This window comes from Tenrec ecaudatus, chromosome 6, assembly GCF_050624435.1.
Source record: "Tenrec ecaudatus isolate mTenEca1 chromosome 6, mTenEca1.hap1, whole genome shotgun sequence".
NCBI classification, from domain to species: Eukaryota; Metazoa; Chordata; class Mammalia; order Afrosoricida; family Tenrecidae; genus Tenrec; species Tenrec ecaudatus.
In genome coordinates, this window is record NC_134535.1 from 54,225,055 (window position 1) to 54,246,938 (window position 21,884).

Genomic DNA, 21,884 nt, shown 5'->3' on the forward strand with positions numbered 1-21,884 from the left:
AACAATCCATACATCAATTGTATCAAGAGCATTTGTACATATGTTGCCATCATCATTTTAAAAACATTTTCTTTCTACTTGAACCCTTGGTATCAGCTCCTCTTTTTTCCCTCCCTCCCCTCCCCTTCCATCCATGTGACCCCTTGATGAATTATAAATAATTATTTTTTTCATTTCTTATACTGTCTCCTGTCTCCTATTAACCACATTTTTGTTATTTGTTCCCCGAGGTTGGTGGGGGGGGGGGGAAGGAGTTAAATTCTGAACCCATCCTTAGCATATTATAGTACTAGCTGTATTATGCTGCATTTGCTTATGTATTCACTGTAAGTATGCTTCACAATGGAAAAAAACATCTACATCTGTGTTTTTTTAAAATCCAAGACTACTACATCTGTGCTTTTTGACACAACAAAATTGCAGGTACGCTTTTATAACCAAGTACAACTAAGACCTCTATGAGAATTACTTCTTGATCATCTGCCGGCAAGAAGAAACTCCTAACATTCAGGAGTGGAGAACAGACCTTATGACTCTCGGCTGGAAGACAAAGGTCAGCTCTTTCCCTCGGCCTCCGAGCAGGCGGCGGCAGGATTCTAAAGCTCAGCCATGGCCAAGATTAAAGCCCGGGACCTTCGCGGCAAGAAGAAGGAAGAGCTGCTCAAACAGCTCGACGACCTGAAGGTGGAGTTGTCGCAGCTGCGCGTTGCCAAAGTGACAGGCGGCGCGGCGTCCAAGCTCTCCAAAATCCGAGTTGTCCGCAAATCCATTGCTCGAGTTCTCACCGTCATCAACCAGACTCAGAAGGAGAACCTCAGGAATTTTTACAAGGGTAAGAAGTACAAGCCCCTGGATCTGCGGCCTAAGAAAACGCGAGCCATGCGCCGCCGCCTCAACAAGCACGAGGAGAGCCTGAAGACCAGGAAGCAGCAACGGAAGGAGCGGCTGTACCCACTGCGCAAGTACGCAGTCAAGGCCTGAGCGGTGCGCATCAATAAAACAAACTGGCTGAAAAAAAAAAAAAAAAAGACAAAGGTCATTTTGTAGTCATGCATTAGTAATGCTACCACCGTACAATAACTCTCCTTAATATAGGTGCTTTGTTCCATTAAAAAAAATCCTCTTTCCCTTTATGGGATTCTATTTTATTTTAAAATGCTGATTACAACCCATTAGATTGATTTCATGGTTCAATAATGAGTTGTGATCTCCAGTTTGGAAACCACCTTCTTTCATTCTCTGTAGAGAAGGAGCCGCCAACTGGGAACGCTCTAACCATATCTGGCAGGAAGATGTATTCTCTTTGGCAGGCTCTGTCTGGCACTCGGTTATGTTTTACTGGAGTGAAATTCTAAATATTGGAGACTTCAAATAAAGGTCTAGATTTCCAGATTCTCTTGTGAAATACAAAAATGTTTTTAATGGTTACCCTACCCACTGGCAGACATTGTCTAAATCTGAGAAGCCGCTGATTCCTGGTCCCTCAGCCTTGCTAGCTCCCCTTGTTACCCTGCTTTCTCCCCCTTGCTACCTCCCTCCCATTGACTATCCGCCTTCATTTAGGAATATGCTTGAGTTGCTTTGTGTTTCCTTATCAGAAAAATAGTTTTTCTTTACTGGGTCAAAGATAAAAAAAACATGACAAACATGTTGATGATGGGGTGGCCGCGAGTTAGAACTGACTCAAGTTAGCATCTAACAACAAGAGCCAATTATTTTTCTCACGTATAGCCTGATTCACATGTTTATGCTGCTTCCAAATTCCTGGGAGCCTTTGAGCTCATGATCATCAATATGGAGTGTTTGATATAGTGGGTCAGGGAGAGAAGCCTGAGAAATAGAGAGAAAGAGCCCTAGAAGGACACCGGAGAGGCATGCTCAGAAGACTAAGAGAAATCCATTGAAATAGAATCTTGAGGTCACTAAGGGTCAAAACATCCAATACAGGCTGCATGGTTTTAAGTCAATGGCAGTTGTGGATCTAACTGGCACAAACTAATTCGGAGGATAAGAATACTGGAGTACAGCAGCTAGGCATTCTTTGGGTGGTGATCTCTTTTGGAGTGCAGGATCAGGTGTCTCCCATAAATGTCCTACTATTTGGCATGGGGTTCACAAGGCAGAAATGGTGATAGAACCCCTTGTCCCTGTGAAGACCAAGGCGGCACTCTAGCATAACACGTGCCATTTATTAGGGAGGTTCAAATCATCTCCCACTGACAGCTCCAGGAGCCTCACACTATTACTGAGGTCAGACGCATGGGCCTGAAAATAATCTTATTAGACTTTTATTCCCTCCTAGTGGCAGATACCTAACTTTGTAGTCTGTCATTGAGGTAGATATGTACAAAAGAGTTGCTATCTATGGAAGACAGCTTTGAGAGAAAGTGTTATGTCATATGCGAACATCATTTACAGTCATCACTAACTCAGGGTACCATCTATAATGCCCAGAATAATATGTCATTTGAAAAATTTAGAAGTCATAAGTTTCAGATTGCATCATGAAAGAATCAAAAGGTCCCCAGGAATTAACCACTGAATATTATTCCTTTAGAAAATCAGAACGCAAAGGATGACATTCCAATGGCTAAATAACACACGAGGACATGCTCCTGATCATTAGCCATCTGGGAAATGCAAGTCAAAATAATCATGAGATATCAACTAATGCCCATTACTATAGCCCAACCTAAAAAAAAAACTAAGATCAGCAAATATTGTAGAGATAGGAACTTTTATCCACTGTGGTGAGATAGGAACTTTTATCCACTGCTGGTGGACTTGTAAACAGTTCCAGCCACTATGGAAGGCAATATGGTGATACCTAAAACCTATGGAAATTGAACTACTAGCAATATCATTAGTGGGCACATACCCCATGAAGTAAGACTCAGATCACGAACAGACGTTTGCTCCCCATGCTCATCACAGCACAGCTCATAGTAGCGTGAACCGGAAACAGCCTGAATCTCTATCAACAGAAGAGTGGATTTGAAAAAATAGTATACACACAGAGAATGGAATACTACGCATCCCTAAACAACAACAATGAAACCATGAACCATCTCAAGTCTTGGAGGGATCTTGAAGACATTATGCTGAGTGAAGTTAGTCAGCACAAAAGGACAAATACCGTATGAGTCCACTGCAGCAGGATGGGTACAAGCTCCAACTTTCAGGGCACTTAGTCTTCTGGCTGGGACCAGATAGCATGGTAAAGGGCTGGGCCAGTGCCAATGAACAACACATCATCCACTCCAGGTAAGTATAGTGTATGTCACTTGGCCAGAGGGCACCTCAGGACAGCTGGGATCAAGTAGTGGTCAGGGGGTAGAGGGAGATGCTGAGTGGTAGTCATGTGGATCTGGGGTGAGGTCCCCCGAAGAGGGAGGCAGCTCTGTCAGAAGGATGAGGCTTACTGATGGGAGGGCCAGCACAGGAGAGGGGAGAGGGGAGAGGGAACTGTCAAGTTTGGGGGGAATATAGGTGCATGTCTGTTGAGGGGAAGGATGGGGAGGTAGGGCTGACCTTCAAGTGGGGAGAGGAGAGACTGAGGATGCTCTTGGGAACATCAGCTGGGGAGGGTCATTAGTGACGTGCAGCAGGTGGGCAGAATTGGCCTAGGGATCTGGGGATATACCGAGAACCCAGGCCTGGTGCCCTAGTGCTCCAGAGGCTGCATTGGTGAGACCCTATGACTTAGTTAGTTTATTGTGCCAACTTGGCTGATAAATACATGTGAGGTAATTGAAGGGTGAAGGGATAAATGGCTCAGTGAGCCTTGCATTTCTAGTTCTTGGGTCTCTTACTTTGTGACGGTCAGACCAGGGTGCAGCTGCTTTAGCAGTTCCCTGCTTCAGCTTGCAAGGCTGACTTCCTGCAAGACATCCCCAAGGAGAAGCCACATGTACCTAGCCTGATACAGCCCTGGATGCTGGACCAGCCAAGTGGAGACCCCTGCCAGCGCTGAGATGTTTACACATTCACTGACTCGGCTTTCTTCCTGCAGTAAGCATCATTATGTCTGTTTTGTGAGATGGAGGAGGACTTTGTGTTGGACATATGGGTTAATGTTGGACTTGTGGGCTTGGGCAGCACTGGGTTGAGATTTTTTCTTGATGTGCACTTACCCTTTATATAAAACTCTCTCTTATACATGAGTTTCTGTGGGGTTGTTTCTCTAATGTACCCAGACTAATCCACCCTATATGGGAACTCCACTGGGCGAACTGGACTCTCCCTTCAGCATATTTGTAACCTTAAAACACAGTGTCTGAGAAAACAGGACACAGCTGTACCAAGTGTGTTGTACTCTTGGTTGGCAGATAAACAAGACCTTGTTACATCAATGCCCTATTTGCTGTATTAAGATATGTATTATTCTGGCAATCCTGTGAAGGCCATTCTGTTATATTCTGCTTCTGTTTGTTTATATTAGGGTGTATCTCAGAGGCACATTGCCATTGGGGCTCACCCTCTTGAAGCTGTGTTTGTTTCTTTGTTTTTTGGTAAATGAAACCCAGGGACATTGAGCCTACAAAGAAACAAAATATATCAAAGGCTTTGGGGGCAGGGGGATATATTGGGGTTGGAGCTATAAGATGGAGATGAGGTCAAGAAGTCCAGGAAGGAAAACTATGTTTAGAGACTGATTATGGATGCAATTGTATAATCATTTGACAGGATTGACTATGGAACCATATGACATATGTATCAAACTCCCAAGGCACAGCAAAAAAAAAGGGGGGGGTTTAAACTCGCACTAAATCCTATCTCTAACTTAAGAGCAATTAGGTCTTACATCATGGCCCTGCTTCATACTTATCTTCATGAAATTATCACTGGAGATAAGGGAGCTACACCAGAGTGTGGTGAAGAAAGAAGACGGTGCCCCGCTATCAACTGGAATAGTGACTGGTGTCTTAAAGTCCTGTATTTAAACAAGTGGCCATCTATTCAAAGAGTCAATTAAGTCCTCATGGAATAAGCACACTACCTTGTGTGATTCAAAGATGACAATTACAAAATTTGACTTGATGAAGAGGAAAGCATCAGCGCTAAAATTATGAACACCCAATTTGTGGTGGGTTCTGGGGAATGGTAGGAGCCCCACACCCATCTGCAGGATATCTGGTCAGACTGAGCCACTGGCAGATCCGCTCTAGCCACAGGCATGAATCTAGAGCAGTCTTGCTATCAGGCAGGGACCATGGTAATATTGCTTATAATGGACCGAACTCCATACCTGGCCAGTTGCCCACCCTACAGACACGACCTGAATTTGTTCTGGGTGCAACTATCTCTTACTTGTTCTGTGACAGAATTTTCCCCCCTGGATTTTTGAATGTTGCTCGGGTCTTTTCCTTGTTACACATTATTTGTGTTTGTGCCTTTATACTATTATGATTTTATCCTTTCCACCTTAGTGCGATTTTGCTTTCATTGTTTTCTGTTGTGTCTCTCAGCTGTGAAGCACAGGGGGAGTGGATGCATAGCGATGATAATTAATACAAGGGAATACAGGCATGGAGAGTGGGTGATGGGGATGGAAAGGGGATTGGGGGAGTAAATAATGAAGGCAGGAGCACCAGAATGGATTGTGATCACACAACTCATTTTAAGGGTGTTTTTACCATTGGTGGTGGGGGTGTGTGTGCTCTAAAATCGATGTGATGATTGTACAATCCTTAATATGATCGACTGATTGAGCTATTGAATTGTATGATATGTAAATTATGTGCCAATAAAGCTTAGGGTGGGGGAAAGAAAGAAAATGTGAAGGAAAGAAACTAAGCTCTCCTATTATTAATAAATAAATAAACTGTTACCCACAAACAAAAGATGACAAAATGAAAATATTTCCCTCTTACCACTAATCTTCTTGGTTTAATAACGCAGGGAGAAGCAGAAACAGAAGGGAAAGGCAGTGTCTTCTGGCCCGAATGTCTGCTTTGGAAGCAGAAGAGTGTTTATTCTTCTTTTTTTCTTCAAATCTCAGGAGCGCAGTCCAACTGGAGCTCCTCTTTCCTCTTCATCGGCTGGCAAAGAGCACACAAAAGCAAGGAAGGCCTCTCTTTCAGAGCCCGGACACTGGCATTTTTCTTTTTTCTGCCATTCCCCACAGAGCCGAGCCTTTGAAAAAACCTGCCCACTGTGCTTCTCTTGTGTTGTGAGCACGTGACTCGGATTTATTCTTTCTATAGCACATCTTCCATGTTCTACCAGGTCAGCAAGTTGAAACAAGACGTCTAGTTTAAAAGTATTCTCAGGTGGAAAGCCTTTATTTCTTTGACTCTAAACAAAGATGGTGTTTGTAGTTGGGCGTTGTCCAGTTGGTTCCAAGTGGCTGATGGACAACCCAGCGAAGCGCTGCCGGCCCTGAGCTAGCCTCGAAAACGGTGTCGCAGTTACGGTGTGGATCTGTCTCATGGCAGGTCTTCCTCTTATTTGCTGATCCTCTCTTTTCCTAAATATGATACCTTTTCCAGGCGCTTGGCTCTCCTGACAACATGTCCAAAGTACAGGAGAGGAAGGCTCACAGCCTTACTTCTACCAACCACTTTCAATATGCTGTTTCCAAGACAGATGTGTTTGTTCTGCTGGGTAGCCATTGTATTTTCAATAGTCTTTGTCTACACTATAACTCAAAAGTAGAAATTCCTCTGCAATCTTCCTTACTCACAGTCCACCTTCGCACACATAGGAGAGAACTGGAAATGGGTCAGGCACACCTTAGTTTTCAAAGTACCCTATATACTCGTGGATAAGCCGACCTTTTCAGCACAAAAATGTGCTGAAAAACTGGGGTTCGACTTATACATGTGTCAGTGGTACCCCAGCGAGGTATAACATCTTACTGGGGCCCCCTGAGGTAATGGGATGAGCACCCGTTATCTCGCAGGTGATAGCCGTTTCTCCGCTGTTCATTCAAAGCCCCGCTGACACTGCAGGGCTTTGAATGTTTGTTTACTCACATCTAACCAATCAGAGCTGTCCTATGACATGTATCTTTGAATAAGCCTTTTAAAGACCGTGTGTGAAGGATGTGGCATGAATGGATGTCATCTGGTCAAGCCCGACTAACAAAAGGAGGAAATCTCATGAAGCCTGACATAGAGTTAATAGCAAAGTGGGTTCAAGATGCATGGGAAGACATCCCAGAAGACATGGTGCGACATGCCTTCCAGAAATGTAGTATTAGTAATGCTGTGGATGGCAGTGAAGACTGCGCTTTGTATGAAAATGACAGCAGTGATGGTGATGACAGCGATCTCAGTGAGGACAGCGTCTATGATGACCGCACACCAGCTGAAGCTCTGCATTGGGATATGGATGGTGATGAGGAATGCAGTTTTGAAGGATTTTAACTCTACATTTTAGCTTGGTTGCTGATTGAGCTCAGGGAATAGTTCTCTTAAAGTATCATTGTTGATACCTTATTGTTTTTGTTGAACCTATTTTCCACTTACTGTGCTGGTTTACTAATGATAAATGACTTGTCCTTTTATTTATGCTTTTTATTTAAAATAAATATTTAAATACATTACCCCACTGATGTCTCAATTTTTAGTAATTTTATTTTCATTTGTTTTGATTATTTGAAACTCACCAATAGCTTCTGCATTTTCCACCCTAGGCTTATACTCGAGTCAATCAGTTTTTCTGGTTTCCCAGGTAATAATTAGGTACCACGGCTTATACTCTGGTGGGCTTATATTTGAGTATATACAGTAACACTCTTTCTAGTCAACATTTAAAGAGGTTGCATGTAGCACATAAACCTTTATGTGTTGCTTCGAAGCATTGTCAGATACTGAGAGCATAAACAAAGGAAGCAGAACATTGTCAGAGAGACTGCGACAACGTGGGCCCCTCTGGTCTGAGGGAACTCTGCAGGTGACTGAGGAGGAGCTGACTACATAGAGAGAGTCAGCCATGGGGACAGGAGTCAGGTAAAGCCTCGAGGAGGGGAGCCGTCACCAGCTTCATTTGCCTTCCAGTGGGGCACAATTCAAGGCACGGGGAAACAGCTGCAAAAATCTGCTAATGATCAGAACTTGGAATGTGCTAAGTATAAATTTAAGAAAATTGGAAGCAGCTAAAAATGAAATGGAACACATAAAGTTTGATTTCCATGGCATTGGTGAGCTGAAATGAACTGGTATTGGCCATCATTTTGAATCAGAAAATCATGATTTACTATGCTGGGAATAACACAATCAAGAGTCATGGCATGATATTCATTGTCAGAAAGGATCTTGCTAAAACCACCATGAAATACAATGACCTCCATGACAGGATTGCACATGTCTACCTTTAAAGAATCCCAATCAATAAAACTGTTATTCAAATTTATGCACCAACTGCAAAAGCTAGTGATGAAGAGATTGAAGAATTCTCCCAACCACTTCCGTCAGAAATTGAGCAGATATGTAAGTAACCTGCCTTGCTAGTTATTGGTGACTAGAATGCAAAAGTTGGAAACAAGAAGGAATCGTAATTGGAAAAGATGGACTTGGTGATATAAATGAAGCTAGAGACCACATGATAGAAATTTGCAAATCCAACGACTTGGTCATAGCAAATCCCCCTTTCAACAACACAGAAGGCCACTGCACACATGGGCTTCTCCAGATGGAGTGCACAGATAGCAAACTGATCCCATCTGTGGGAGATACAACGGAGACGTTCAATATCAGCAGCTAAAACCAACTGGGGAACAGTCCACCAATTACTCGTGTATAAATTTAGGATAAAGTTGAAAAATCAAAACAATTCCGCAAGAGTCAAGAAATGACCTTGAAAGGCTCACCGAAGCAGCAATCAAGAGATCAAAAAATGTATTACATTAGGTAAGCCTGCTGCTTGTGACATCTTTAGAGAATTGGAAAGCAAGAATATTACTTTGAGGACTATGATGTGCCTGACCCAGGCCATGGTATTCTCCATTGTGCATATGCATATAAAATGGACACTGAATACAGAAGACCAAAGAAAAATGATATTTCTGAATTTGGTTTCTTGATAAGAATATTAAAATTGCCACGCACCGCTAAAAGGAAAAAGCAGTCTGTCCTGCAAGAAGTATGGCCAGAGTGCTCCTTAGAGGCCAGGAAGGCGAGACTTTGACATACCTGGGACACACTCAGGAGAGACCAGTGTCTAGAGAAGAACATCATGTTTGGGTCAGGAGGAGGGGCGTGGAAAAGAGGCAGGCCCTCGTGGAGATGGAGTGACACAGTGGCTGCAGCACTGTCTCAGGCGTAGGAACAATTGTGAGGACGACTCAGGGCTAAGCAGTGATCTGTTCTGTCGTGCATGGGGTCAGTGTGTCGGAGCCAACTCAACGGCACCTTAACAAGGACATGCAGCAGACTTCCTCAGTGCAATATACCCAATTTAAATCTTTGATTTCTGGACTGATTTGTGCAAGAACCTTGATTGGTATACAAGTCAAATGAAACCCTTACAAACATCCAGCTCGTCTCTGTTATCTTGATTTGGCCGAGCGGTCCCATTGTGAAGATTTTGGCTTTCTGTACACTGAGTTGGATCCACAGGAAAGCTTTGGCTCTCAAGTCCTCCTTCCATTTGTATATGGAAGATTTTCAACACGCCTTCCTCCAATCCCAGTGCCAATCCCGATTCCACGTAACTCTTCCCCTAGGCCAGCTTTTCAGGTTACTTGCTCACCATTCAGGTTGAACAAGTAGAGTGAAAAGATACAACAGCAGTACAACCCTTTCCTGATTTTAAAACCATGTAGTGCTTCCTTCTGATTTTAAACCAAACAGTATTCATTCTGTTTGAATGACCACTCCTGGGTCTATGTACATCTTCCAAATAAATATAGTTAAGTGTTCTGAAATTCCAATTATTTTCAATGTTATCCACGGTTTGTTATAATCTGAATGTGACAGATGCCTTTGCATGGTCCATGAACATAAATGATCATCTTTCTGATTTCTCTTTGCTTTCATCCAGATTTATACGCTGTCAGTAGTGAAGTCCTGTATGCCACATCCTCTTCTGAATCCGGTGTAATGCCGAGCAGCTTCCTGTGGATATGCTGCTGCAATCACTTTTGAATTGTCTTCAACACAATTTCACTTATGTGTGATATTAATTTTATTGTTCAATAATTTCCACATTCGGTTCGGTTACCTTTCTTTGGAATGGCCACAAATACGAATCGCTTCTAGTTTTAATTTTATAGGCAAGTGGATGTTCCAGTGCTGTATCAGCGTTGGAATCATTTAAACTGGTACTCTATCAATTTCTAGAGCCCTGTTTTTGGCTAAAGCCTTCAGTGCAACTTGGATGTCCCTCCCTCAAAATCATCAGTGCCTATGCTGCCTCTTCAGATGAATGTCAACCAGTTCTTTTTGTTATAGTGACTGCATAGTCTACCTATATTCTCTTAATATTTTGTGCTTCATTCAACATATTCCCCATAGAATCATTCACTGCTGAAATTCAAAGCTTAGTTTTTCTCAGTTCTTTCATATTAAGATATACTGAATATGTTCTTCATTTGGGATTTTAAAAAATCATTTTATTGGGGGCTCATAGAACTCTTATAACCCATCCATTGTGTCAAACACATTTGTACATTTGTTGTCATCATCATTCTCAAAACATTTGCTTTCTACTTGAGCCCTTGGCATCAGCTCCTCATTTTTCTCCTCCCTTCTTGCTCCCTGCCCCCCATGAACTCTTGATAATTTATAAATTGTTATTTTCATTTGGGATTTTTAAAAACTAGATCTTTGCACATTTTTTTGTATAAAATAATTTTGAAGTTTATTAGCTAAATGAAAAGAATTCCTCAAAAGTCATTTCTCATTGAGTTCCCGGTAAAACAGGAAGCTTACATAAAATGTCTTTCTTGTGAACAACAACAAAACCCACAATGCTTTAGGTCCAAGATCTGTTGGGTTGTTTCCTCCTTCTTCAGATGAAAGACAGATAGATGTAGCTGAGACTATGAATGGATGTCCTTGCCCAAATGTGCAACATAAACAAAGAAGCGAGGAACAGAAGACTCATAACCCAAACAGGAACACCACTAACTTTGAGCCCCGGCGAAGTGAATCTACTGCGTAGGTGCGCCACATCCACCCAGTGCCAGCTGAGGTGGCACGACCTGCGCTCTTTTTCCCTCAGCTGGTATTTCTTCTCTGCCTGACACTGGATCCTGCTGCCTGAGCGGCCAATGGTTTACTGGGAGAGTAAAGGGGCCCACATTCATGCTACTGGGGGTCAGACCAGGCTTGCTGGAAACTAGAGGCTGGCAGCAGTGCACATTTCTTTATAATGCTTCACTTTGTCTTCTTGAGCGCTTTGAAAATTTCTCTTCAGAGTTTTACTTCATCATTTACCTCATTTACTTTAGTTTGTGTGCATTGATGATCAAGTTCATGTTTGGGCAGAGTTCTTAAAATATTGGAAGTTCAAATTTGTCTAGAATTAATATACATAAATGTGCCACATTTATATAACCAGCTGTCTGTCTCACTCAGTGCCGTCAAGTCAAGTTCAACTCACAGCAGTCCTATGGAACAGGGTACAACTGCCCATGTGAGTGTCAGAGAGTGTGATTCATTAGGGGAGTAGAAAGCCTTATTTTTCTCCTTATTATGAGCTAATTAGCCAGGATCTAAGATTTTATAATTCTTAAATGAATACATATTAAGAATGTACTTTGCAATGAACATTACCATAATAATGTATTAGAACAAATTGGCCAATATGGTGTAAAGGGGAAAAGTGGTATATTACTATTCTAAAGAAGAATCTTGGTGGCACAGTGGGCAAAGCAATTGGTTACTAACTGAAATGGTGGTGGTTCAAACACATCAGCCACAACACGGGAGAAAGGTGTAGCAGTCTGCTTCCATAAATATTTACAGTCATGGAAACCCTGTGGGTCAGTTTTATTCTGTCCTCCAAGGCAATGTTTTCTTGTTTAAATCATTTTATTGGGGGCTTGTACAACTCTTATCACAATCCATCCATCCATCCATCCATTGTGTCAGGCACATTTGTACATTTGTTGCCATCATCATTCACAAAACATTTGCTTTCTACTTGAACCCTTGGTATCAGCTCCTCATTTTTCCCCTCCCTCCCCGGCCCCAATAGGAATTTGAAACACAGGGAATCCAGGACAAATGAATTCCTATCTGTACCAGTGTACATTCTCTGATCTAGCTGGATTTGCATGGTAGAATTGGGATCAGATAGTGGGGGTGGGGCTGGGGGTGAGGAAGCATTTAAGAACTAGAGGAAAGTTGTATGTTTCATCATTGCTACACTGAACCCTGACTGGCTCATCTCCTCCCTGGGACCCTTCTGTAAGGGGATGTCCAGTTGCCTACATATAGGCTTTGGGTCCCTACTCCCTACTCCCCCTCATTCACAATGATAGGATTTTTTGTTCTTTGATGCCCGATGCCTGATCCCATCGACACCTTGTGATCACACAGGCTGGTGTGCTTCTTCCATGTGCACTTTGTTGCTTCTCAGCTAGATGACCGCTTGTTAATCTTCAAGCCTTTAAGACTCCAGACACTATATCTTTTGATAGCCAGGCACCATCAGCTTTCTTCACCACATTTGCTTATGCACTCACTATGTCTTCATCAATCGTGTCAGGAAGGTGAGCATCATGGAATGCCATGGCAATATTTTATTCTAAAAAAAATGTACCTTTCTTATCCCAAGCTCACTAATCAGATACATCCTTCCTGTGTTAGTCCACATAGACTAGAGAAACAAATCCAGGGAGACTCATGTGTGTAAGAAAGAGCTTTATGTACAAGAGTAATTGTATATTGGGAAAACATCCCAGCCCAGTCCAGATCAAGTCCATAAGTCTGATATTAGCCCATATGTCTGATAGCAATCTATAAAGTCCTCTTCAGACTCACAAAACACATGCAATGATGCTGAATGCAGGAAAATCACAGGCCAGTGGGTGGAAAGTCTTGTGGATCCAGTGGCCATAGAATCACCTTAGCACTGGTGTGTGTCTCCACATGGCTCCTCACTTCCAAGGTCCTGGTTGCCATCAGCACAGCTCTATGTGACTTGTCGACAGGAATACAAAGCAGAGAGTAAGCATGTGCCCCACCTCGAGTGAGCTGTTTATCTCCTTAGCACCCCTAAATGGGGTCATCAAGCTGCGACCAGATTGACAGACTAAACTCCACCCCTTCACTCATTAGTCTCAAATTGACAACAGACTATGGAACCACCACACTTTCTATTCCCTGGAAGGCCACCATGAGTATGATTAATTTAACTAAATCTCTTCACATGAAGCCCACCGCTGAAAGGAAAGGAGAGGGCCCTTAAGAAGATTCAGTAGATGGTGAAATGCTGGAAGAATAAGAGAAAATGAGAAACCATTCGTGTTTGAAGGGTATAAGAAGAGTTAAATAATTGGTAGCTCTTAGTGGTTAAGCTAATATAGCTTCCAATTGTAATGTTATGTGCTGTGAAGTCTATTTCTATTTAAAGCCACAGGACAGAGGAGCACTGCAACTTTACAGATGGAGGGAGACCTATCATCTTGGTGGAAGCAGGTCACCAGGACTTTTCTTCCACCGAGCTGCTGCTGGGCTTGAACCACCAACCGTTTGATTAATAGCAAAGTGCTTCTGCATTGTGCCAATTTTACTATTTATATGAAGAAAATATTGATAACTCACTCACTGCTATTGCGGGGATGCCAATCCACAACAACCCTGTTGTGGAGGGTAGAACTGCCCCTCAGAGTTCCTGAGACTGTAACGATTTACAGGAGTAGAAAGAAAACCTTGTGTTTCTCCCGAAGAACACCTAGTGATTTTGAACTGCTGACCTTGCATTTAGCCACTCAACACAAAACCCACAATGCCACGCTGGCTTCTTACAATGTTTTGATTATCTTTTATTCTTTGTGGAAAAAGTATACCTTGTCCTGTATCACAGGTTCCCAAACTTATTTGACATACTGCCCTTTTCAGGAAAAAAAAATTATTCAATGGCCCCCTTCCCCACATCAATTAGAAACTTTTGTACTATAGCCCATTCTCCAGGATAAAGTTTAGGTATCTACTTTGCACCCACCGTGGATTGTCCCCCCAAAGAACTAGTTGACATTCTACCACTTCAGGTGGTAGCATATAATCAAGAATCAATGGTAAGAAGTTTAAGCTTCACTGAAAGTATTAGCTATTAACAAGTCTCCAGGAATTGAAATGCTTCAACAAACTAATGAAGCACCTGAAATATTTACCATTCCAGGAAGTTTGGAAGACAATTACTTGGCCCACTAACTGGAAGATATTCATATTTGTACCCATTCCAAAGAAAGGTGACACAACAGACTACTCCAAGATATAACAATATCACTAATGTCATATGAAAGAACTTTTTTTGCTACAGATTATCCAACAATGGTTGTAGCAGTACATTGACAAGGAGATGCCAGACGTTCAGGACAGACTTGACAAAGAACACGAAACAAAGGATATTGTTGCTGATATCAGATGAATCTTGGCTGAAAAAAAAGAATACCAGAGTGATATTGAGTTGTCTTTTATTGACTCTGGAAAGGGATTTTGCTGTGTGAATCACCCAGAACACTTCATTGTGCTCATGAGGAACTTGTAAAGGGAGTAAGAGGTAAGTGTGAGAATAGAACAAGGTTATACTGCATAGTTTAAAATCAGGAAAGGCATGCATCAGGGTTGTCTCTTCTTACCATGCTACTTCAATCTGGATGCTGAGAAAATCATCAGAGAAGCTGGATTATATGTAGCAGAAGGTGACATCAGCATTGGAGGAAGTTTTAATAAAAACCTGCGATACTCAGATGACGCAAACTTGCTTGCTGAAGTAAGAACTTGAAGTACTTGCTGATAAAAATCAAGGATTGTCATCTTCCATATGAATTATAAATCAATGTCAAGAAGACCTAAATCCTTAAAACAAAACCAATAGGTAACATCATGGAGAATAAGAACAATTTATAAAAATAAATGGAGACAAGGTAGAGGTTGTCAAGGATTTTGTCTTACTTGGATCCACAATCAATGCTCGTGGAAGCAGCAGTCAAGAGATCAAAGAATGAGTTTTGTTGGGTAAATCTACTGCACAGACCTCTCTAGCATGTTGAAAAGCAAGGATGGTACTTTGAGGACTAAGGTGTGCCTGACCCAAGCCAAAATTTTTTCAACTGCTTCATATGCATGTGAAAATTGGACAGTGAATACAGAAGACAAAAGAAGACTTGATGTGTTCAAATTGTGCTCCTGGAAAAGAATATTGAAAATACCATGACAGTTAAAATGACAAAGGAATCTCTATTGGAATAAGTAAGGCCAGAGTGCTCCGTAAAGGCAAGGACACAACCGCCTCTTAAAGACTTTGGACGTGTTGTCGGGAGAGACCAGTCTCTGAAGAAGGACGTCATGCCAGGTAAAGTAGAGGGGCAGTGAAACAGAGGAAGACCCTCAACAAGAGGGATAGACACAGTGGCTGCAACAAGGGGCTCAAGAATAGGAATAATTGTGAGGCTGGCTCCAGACCCTGCAGTGTTTTATTTAGTTGTGCATGGGGTCACTACGGGTCAGAGCCAACTCCATGGCACCCAACCACAACAGTGGGTTGTTCCAGAGCCCCAGAGAGATCAGCATCACCCACTTTGGGAAGCAACATCAAGGCAAAAAACTTGTCAAGGCATTAATAGGAAGGACCTATTTTAATGTGATTCTAATTTGTCATTTTTATTGGGCGCTCATATAGCTCTTATCACAATACATGCATACATCCGTTGTGTCAATCACATATATACATATGTTGCCATCATCATTTTCAAAACATTTGTTATTCTAATTTTGAGGGAAAGGAATTAAGGTTTAGAACCCTGCCCATGAGAAAAGGCAGCATCTGGGTTTATATCTTCTTATCTTCTTTGTGAATTATCATTCATAAGGGGAGATCAGATGGCAATGAATTTCTATTCTTGCGGTAGACCCATCTTTCAGTATCCTGTAAGACTCCTTATGGATTCCTGAAATCATTAAAACCTTATCTAAGACTGTTTATGTTTTAAGAATCCCTGGGTGTTTCAGAAAGTTAACATGCTTAACTACTAACTGAAAGGTTATCAGCTCAAATCTACCCAGAGGTGCCTTGAAAAAAAGACTTGAAAATCTACTTTAAAAAACATCGACCATTAAAGACCATGGGGCACTGTTCTACTCTGATACACTGGGGTCACCAAGAGTTATAATTGTCTCATCAGCAGCTGGTGTGCTGGTACTGTGCTTTGGTTTTTCACAATAACATTTTACTGTACTTTTTGGTGAAAGTATGTGCAGCAAAACAGATTTTCATTCAATATTGCTCAGTGATACTGGTTACATTCTTCACATTGTAGCAAAATGTTCATTATTTCTAGTCTATTTATTCTGTTCCCATTAACCTAGTCTCAGAGCCTCTCCAACCTCCAACCTTCACATATGTACTTTAGAGCATTGGCTGACTATGACAGTTAGATTTCGAGTTAGCTTGCCTGGGTCAGGGTTATAAGTAATTTGACAGTAATCACCTGGCCTGTGCTCTAGCACAATGAAATCAACTCCATGATGGAATCTAGTGTAACATGCTCTGCTCTGTGAGCAGCCAGAAGTTGATGTGACTTCCAGTCCCCTTTGTTTGGTCAAAACCTTGATGTACTTCTAAGAAAGACACCTCAGCATTGTGGCCTGCTCCTCTTTATGCAGACTCCATAGGATAGCTTCACTTCTGCTGGATCTGGATCTTGCATCTAGTTTGGTGACCTCTTATCATGTTGCTTGCCAATCCCAGGAGCCATTAGCAGATTGCTAACCTTGGATTCATTTGATTCTGCATCAGGAAATGGTCACCTCACTACAGTGCATAACAGGTCCTTTATGAGATATCTTATGCCAGTTGACCAACTAGTCACCTAGGTCTTCAAAAATAGGGTAAAAAAATTGATCCCACAAGGTAACTGATTTTCTCTAAGAAGTATTAGTTTCTATGACCCTTATTTTCTTAACACACATACATGAAAAAAGTAAAAAGGTATCATTACCAGGCTTCCATATCATGATACATGTTTCTTTCAAACAAAACATGTTTAAACATGTCTATACAATTAGTGGATGGCTACAGATATGCGCTCTCCATAATCTATCTGTCTTAGATTTGTTAGGGTAGCTTCACAAAAGTCCAAAGTGTACCTTCAGAAGGAATATGCTAGACTAGTTTAATTCAAGGCAGAAAAGTTAGCTCAGAAGTTTATGGGGACTATTTTTGAGGATTCCAATGGGTTAATCTTGGTAGAATTTCTTGAAGGAGATGGAACAATCAGGGAGGCTTATTAGGAAGAAGTTTTTTTTTTTTTAGGAAGAAGTTTTAAGAAAATTAAAAACTAGGTAGGTGAGGAAAAGGTCAAGAAAATTTCACAGAGCAATATTTTTTTCTAGTAAAACTGGAGGCTATCGAAGGTCATCCTAAAAGAATTTCGTTGGGAAATATTACCTCATTCATATAATTTCCCTCATATTTCCCCTTCAACTTCTGTTTGTTTCTCAAACCCAAAGAGAATTTAACCGGAACATGATTTGAGTTTCCCAATGACACCCAAACTGCCACTTTGTCATGGTGTAAATTGAAGAGCACAGAGTTCTGTAGGGAAGGGTTAGAACAATAGAAACATCACTTTCAAAAGTGAACATAGGCCTAGAATGTGTCAAAAATAACTTCATTTTTGCTTTTTTGTTTAATAGAAGTTTCTATGATACTGTAGGAATATTTTGGCTCTATCATAAGAGGAAATAAAAGATATTCTGTCTACAGTTGTTTAGTAAGTTGAATGAGCTATGAAGAACATGGTGAAATCAATGCACTTTTAGTTAGTGCTTTGGTTTTCATGTTTTATAATGATATGGCCCAGCCTCTATTATAAAATTTCCCCAAACTAGAACTATTGTGGGGTAGTTACCTATTGGGCTGGGAACATCAAAATCAGCAGTTCAAAACTACCAGCTGCTCTGTGGGAGAAAAGTGGGCCTTTCTACTCCCATAAAGAGTTACAGCCTCGGGAAACCCAGGGGCAGTTCTGTCCTGTCCTGTGTGGTCATTATGCATCAGAATCAACTCAATAGCAGTGAGCAAGTGACTGGGGACTTTATTTCATAAATTACCCTCAACTAGGGGCATGGCACGGTGTTGATGCAAGAGAATATAAGCAAGAGGAAAGGAGATGAGGCAGCCGGGGCAGTGGGAGCTCTGTGTGGTAGTGGGAGTAGCAGGAACCAGTGGTGGGCAGCTGCTCTGGCAGTTCCATCAGTGAAATGATGTCTCTTGGTCATGAGTGAGGGGTGAGGCATCCTTGTCCTTGCCAGGCTGTTCCTTGGTGTCCATTTACTTGTCTCTTGGGCCTTCGGGACTTATTTTCTTCCCATTTCCCAAGCCTGGCTATTCTGCGAGCCACTTGATATCATTCCAATAAATGTCTTTTTGCTTGCATTGCCTGGATTCAGTTTCTGTTGCTTGGAAATAAAAATCTCTGGTTGATTATTTGCAAGATAATTGTCTTCCTGGGCAGTGTATGCCAACGAGAAGTAGAAAAACAATAAGTGCCAAATGAAGTCGGTCGGAGAACAATCGCCTGCTGCCGAGTTCATTCTCAGCCATGGTGACCCTATAGAAACCAGAGTAGGACAGGTTCACAGCGTCTTAACTTGGCTGCCGTCGTGGTGCTGCTGGGGAGTTCCGGACTGCAAATGCTGTGTCAGCAGCTCAAATCTACCTGCTGCTCCTTAGGAGAAGGATGCGATTATTTAGTCCTGTAAAGATATACAGCATAGGAATCCCCTTATAGGGTCACTATGAGGTCAAATCTATGCCATGGCAGGGTTTTTTTTTTTTTTTTTTTAAATCTTTTTGAAAGTAAATCATTAGGAGTTTTTTCTTTAGCCCTATTGCGTGGGTACAAACTTTTAACCTTAGGTTATTAGTTAAGTGCAAACCATGTCCATCACCTAGGGACCCCAGTGAATAATACCCACCCAGTAGGATTAAACAAAACCTGATGATTTACTTTCATAAGGATTAAGAGCCCCCTGCCAAGGAGCCGATTCTGCTTCATAATGACCCTACACAGAGTTTCTGAGGCTGTAACACTTTAGGGGAGCGGCTAGCCTCAACTTCCTCCCAGAAAGCCAAGATGGGTTGGAACATCTATCCTTGTGGTTAGCCAGCAATCTAAGACTGACCAGATAGTGCCAGCAGGGTTTTCCCAATGAATCATAAATCAAAACCAAATTCACTGCCATCAAGTGGATTCCACCTCTCAGTGACCCTAGAGGACAGGGTAGAACTGCCCCTGTTCATAGGAGCAGAAGTCCCCTTGTCAAACTACTGACATGGCCGATTGTAGCCCAGCCTGACACCACTACGGCACCAAGACTGCAGTGAGTAATAGGTGCTATTAAAAGCAAAACCAAAATAAAAAACAAGCCAAAAGGAAAGTATCTCGGAAGCAGGACTGTTCCATGTGAATTAGAGAGTCAGAAGATCTTTCTGATTTTCAAATCCAATTGTGAGTCCAAATGCAAAACATACCCCCCTAGGACAGTCTAGCGACCAGTCAGAGCAGGCCGAGGAACAGGAGGAGCTGGCATAGGGAAGGTGTGTTTGAGTAGCAGTCAAAAGGGGAACATGGTTCAAGCGCATTGGAGTGTGGGGAGTAGCACAAGGGTAAACAGGACCAGATCCTGTGGCGTCTTGGAGGCGCTTGTAAGTGGTTGATTGTATTGTTACCAAAAGGCAGCTATTTGATAGCTTTAGGTAAGAAAATAAAAGGGACAGACTTACATTTTTAAAAGATAAGTTGGCTCTCTGGAACATGGCTGATAAAAAGGCAAGGATGGAAGCCGGAAGGACTTTCTGGTACCTGCTGCAGAAGCCCTGGTGGAATAGAACAGACATAAAGGACTTTTCTTTCAGAATCGCTAAGTTGTACTTGATGGAGATGTTTACCAAAGAAAAGTAAAAAAAAGAAAAAAAGAAAGGGAAAAACAGTCTATGCCTAGAACTGCTTATCTAACGCCTCTGGAAAACAGTTTATATTAATCAAGGACATTGTGAGTCAAGGCCACCATGGATAGACTTGAATAAACATTTCCATTTCCAAGCAATTGAGAAGGTCAAGGCAGTTTCTTTGTTCAATTTTGTGTAATTTTCCATTACATTCAGCTCAAAAGAACAGACAGGCAAACATCGCTGCCCAATTCTTCAGCTCTGAGATACAGAAGAATAGAACAAAATTCTCGAGAATCCAAATGTTGTTTTCTTGCTACTGAGATAGTCTCTTGGTTAATTCAAGGTTTCATGAAAAGGAATGCTTGCATGAGATGATAAAGACATGGCCCTGTGTAAACTCATTCTACAAACAGTTGTTTTAATCGAGGATATCTATGTACAAATGTATAGTACTGTTTTGCATATATTTAAACAAGCCAAGCACTTTGGAACATGGTGCTTGGTATTACCTAATAGTCTTCTTAATGAACTCAGAAAATCCACAAAACATTATCAACAGTAAATATTGCATACACTATTTGTTAATTCTATAGCTAGCTCTGTGAAATGATTCCTAATCTTAAATAAAAGAAGGACATAAAAGAACAGTTTATAAAATAGTTTGAAGATATTCTTATTTTTTTCCACCATAATATGGATTTTTTTCTTTTAAAAATTTCTGATAGAAAAGAAAATGGCTTAGTGTATTATCTCATTATTAAATTGTCCCACTGTAATAGTCTCCATGTACATACAACTGGTTTGATTTGAAAATGAAATGACTCCTAAAGTCTGTCAAATAATCTCAATTCAGCTAACAGTTTTAGTCCTCTTTGAATGAATTATTTTCTCTTCTTAATTAATTATGCTTAAAGGAGATGCATTTTTGTATTGAGCTATGTCAAACGTCATTTTACATTCATCTTACAGGTTAGATATTTACAAGATCAAAATTTAATTGGCATAGTGGAAATATTGGCAATATCAATGTGATCTCAGCCAAAAGATCAAAAAATTAAAGATCATAAGTCAAAACTGTGGAATTATTAAGGTAACAAGGTATAACTTTTATGAAAAACCTATTCAATATTAGACATATTGCTAGGCACCTATAAGTTCACCTATTTCAAACAAGAGGAAAGAAAATATTTTAGTCTCATAGGTAAGAAAATCCCAACATGTGACTTCTTTAATAAATGGTAGAACCAAGATTGAACCTGTGTTAATTCGGTTCCAAATATGGAACTCTGGTAGTATAGTGGGTTAGACATTGGGCTGCTCACCAAAAGGTCAGCAGTTAGAAACCACCAACTCCTCTGTGAGGGAAACATGAGGCTTTCTGCACCATAATGACTTGCAGTCTCACAAACCCACATAGTACTTCTCCTCTCACTTATGGGGCCTCCATGAGCCTGAATCCACTTTATGGCAGTGAGTGAGGGAGTGAGGGAGTGAGGGAGTGAGTGACTGAGTGAGTGAGTGAGGGAGGGAGTGAGTGAGTATGTGAGGAGTGAGTGAGTAAGTGAGTGAGGGAGGGAGGGAGTGGGTGAGTGAGTGAGGGAGGGAGGGAGTGAGGGAGGAAGTGATTATTGTTAATTTGGGGGGTAATAATCCCTCAGCTGATTAATCCACATTAAAAAAATAAATTCTATTCTAGTTCTACTCTAATTGTAACCCTTTTACCATAGATAAATTAATCTGGTATTTTATAAATAATATTGTCTTTATGCTGGTTATAAAAGCAATATATATATATATGTAGAAAACATAGG

The 21,884-nt window shown here is 41.4% G+C and overlaps 1 protein-coding gene across 1 annotated transcript; it reads left to right on the forward strand.

Moving 5' to 3' along the window:
* The first annotated feature begins 564 nt into the window (after positions 1 to 564).
* On the forward strand, positions 565 to 1,034 carry LOC142450814 (large ribosomal subunit protein uL29-like). The gene has a single exon (XM_075552757.1). The coding sequence runs from the start codon at positions 610 to 612 to the stop codon at positions 979 to 981; it is 372 nt and encodes a 123-aa protein (XP_075408872.1). The 5' UTR covers positions 565 to 609; the 3' UTR covers positions 982 to 1,034.
* The last annotated feature ends 20,850 nt before the right edge of the window (positions 1,035 to 21,884 follow it).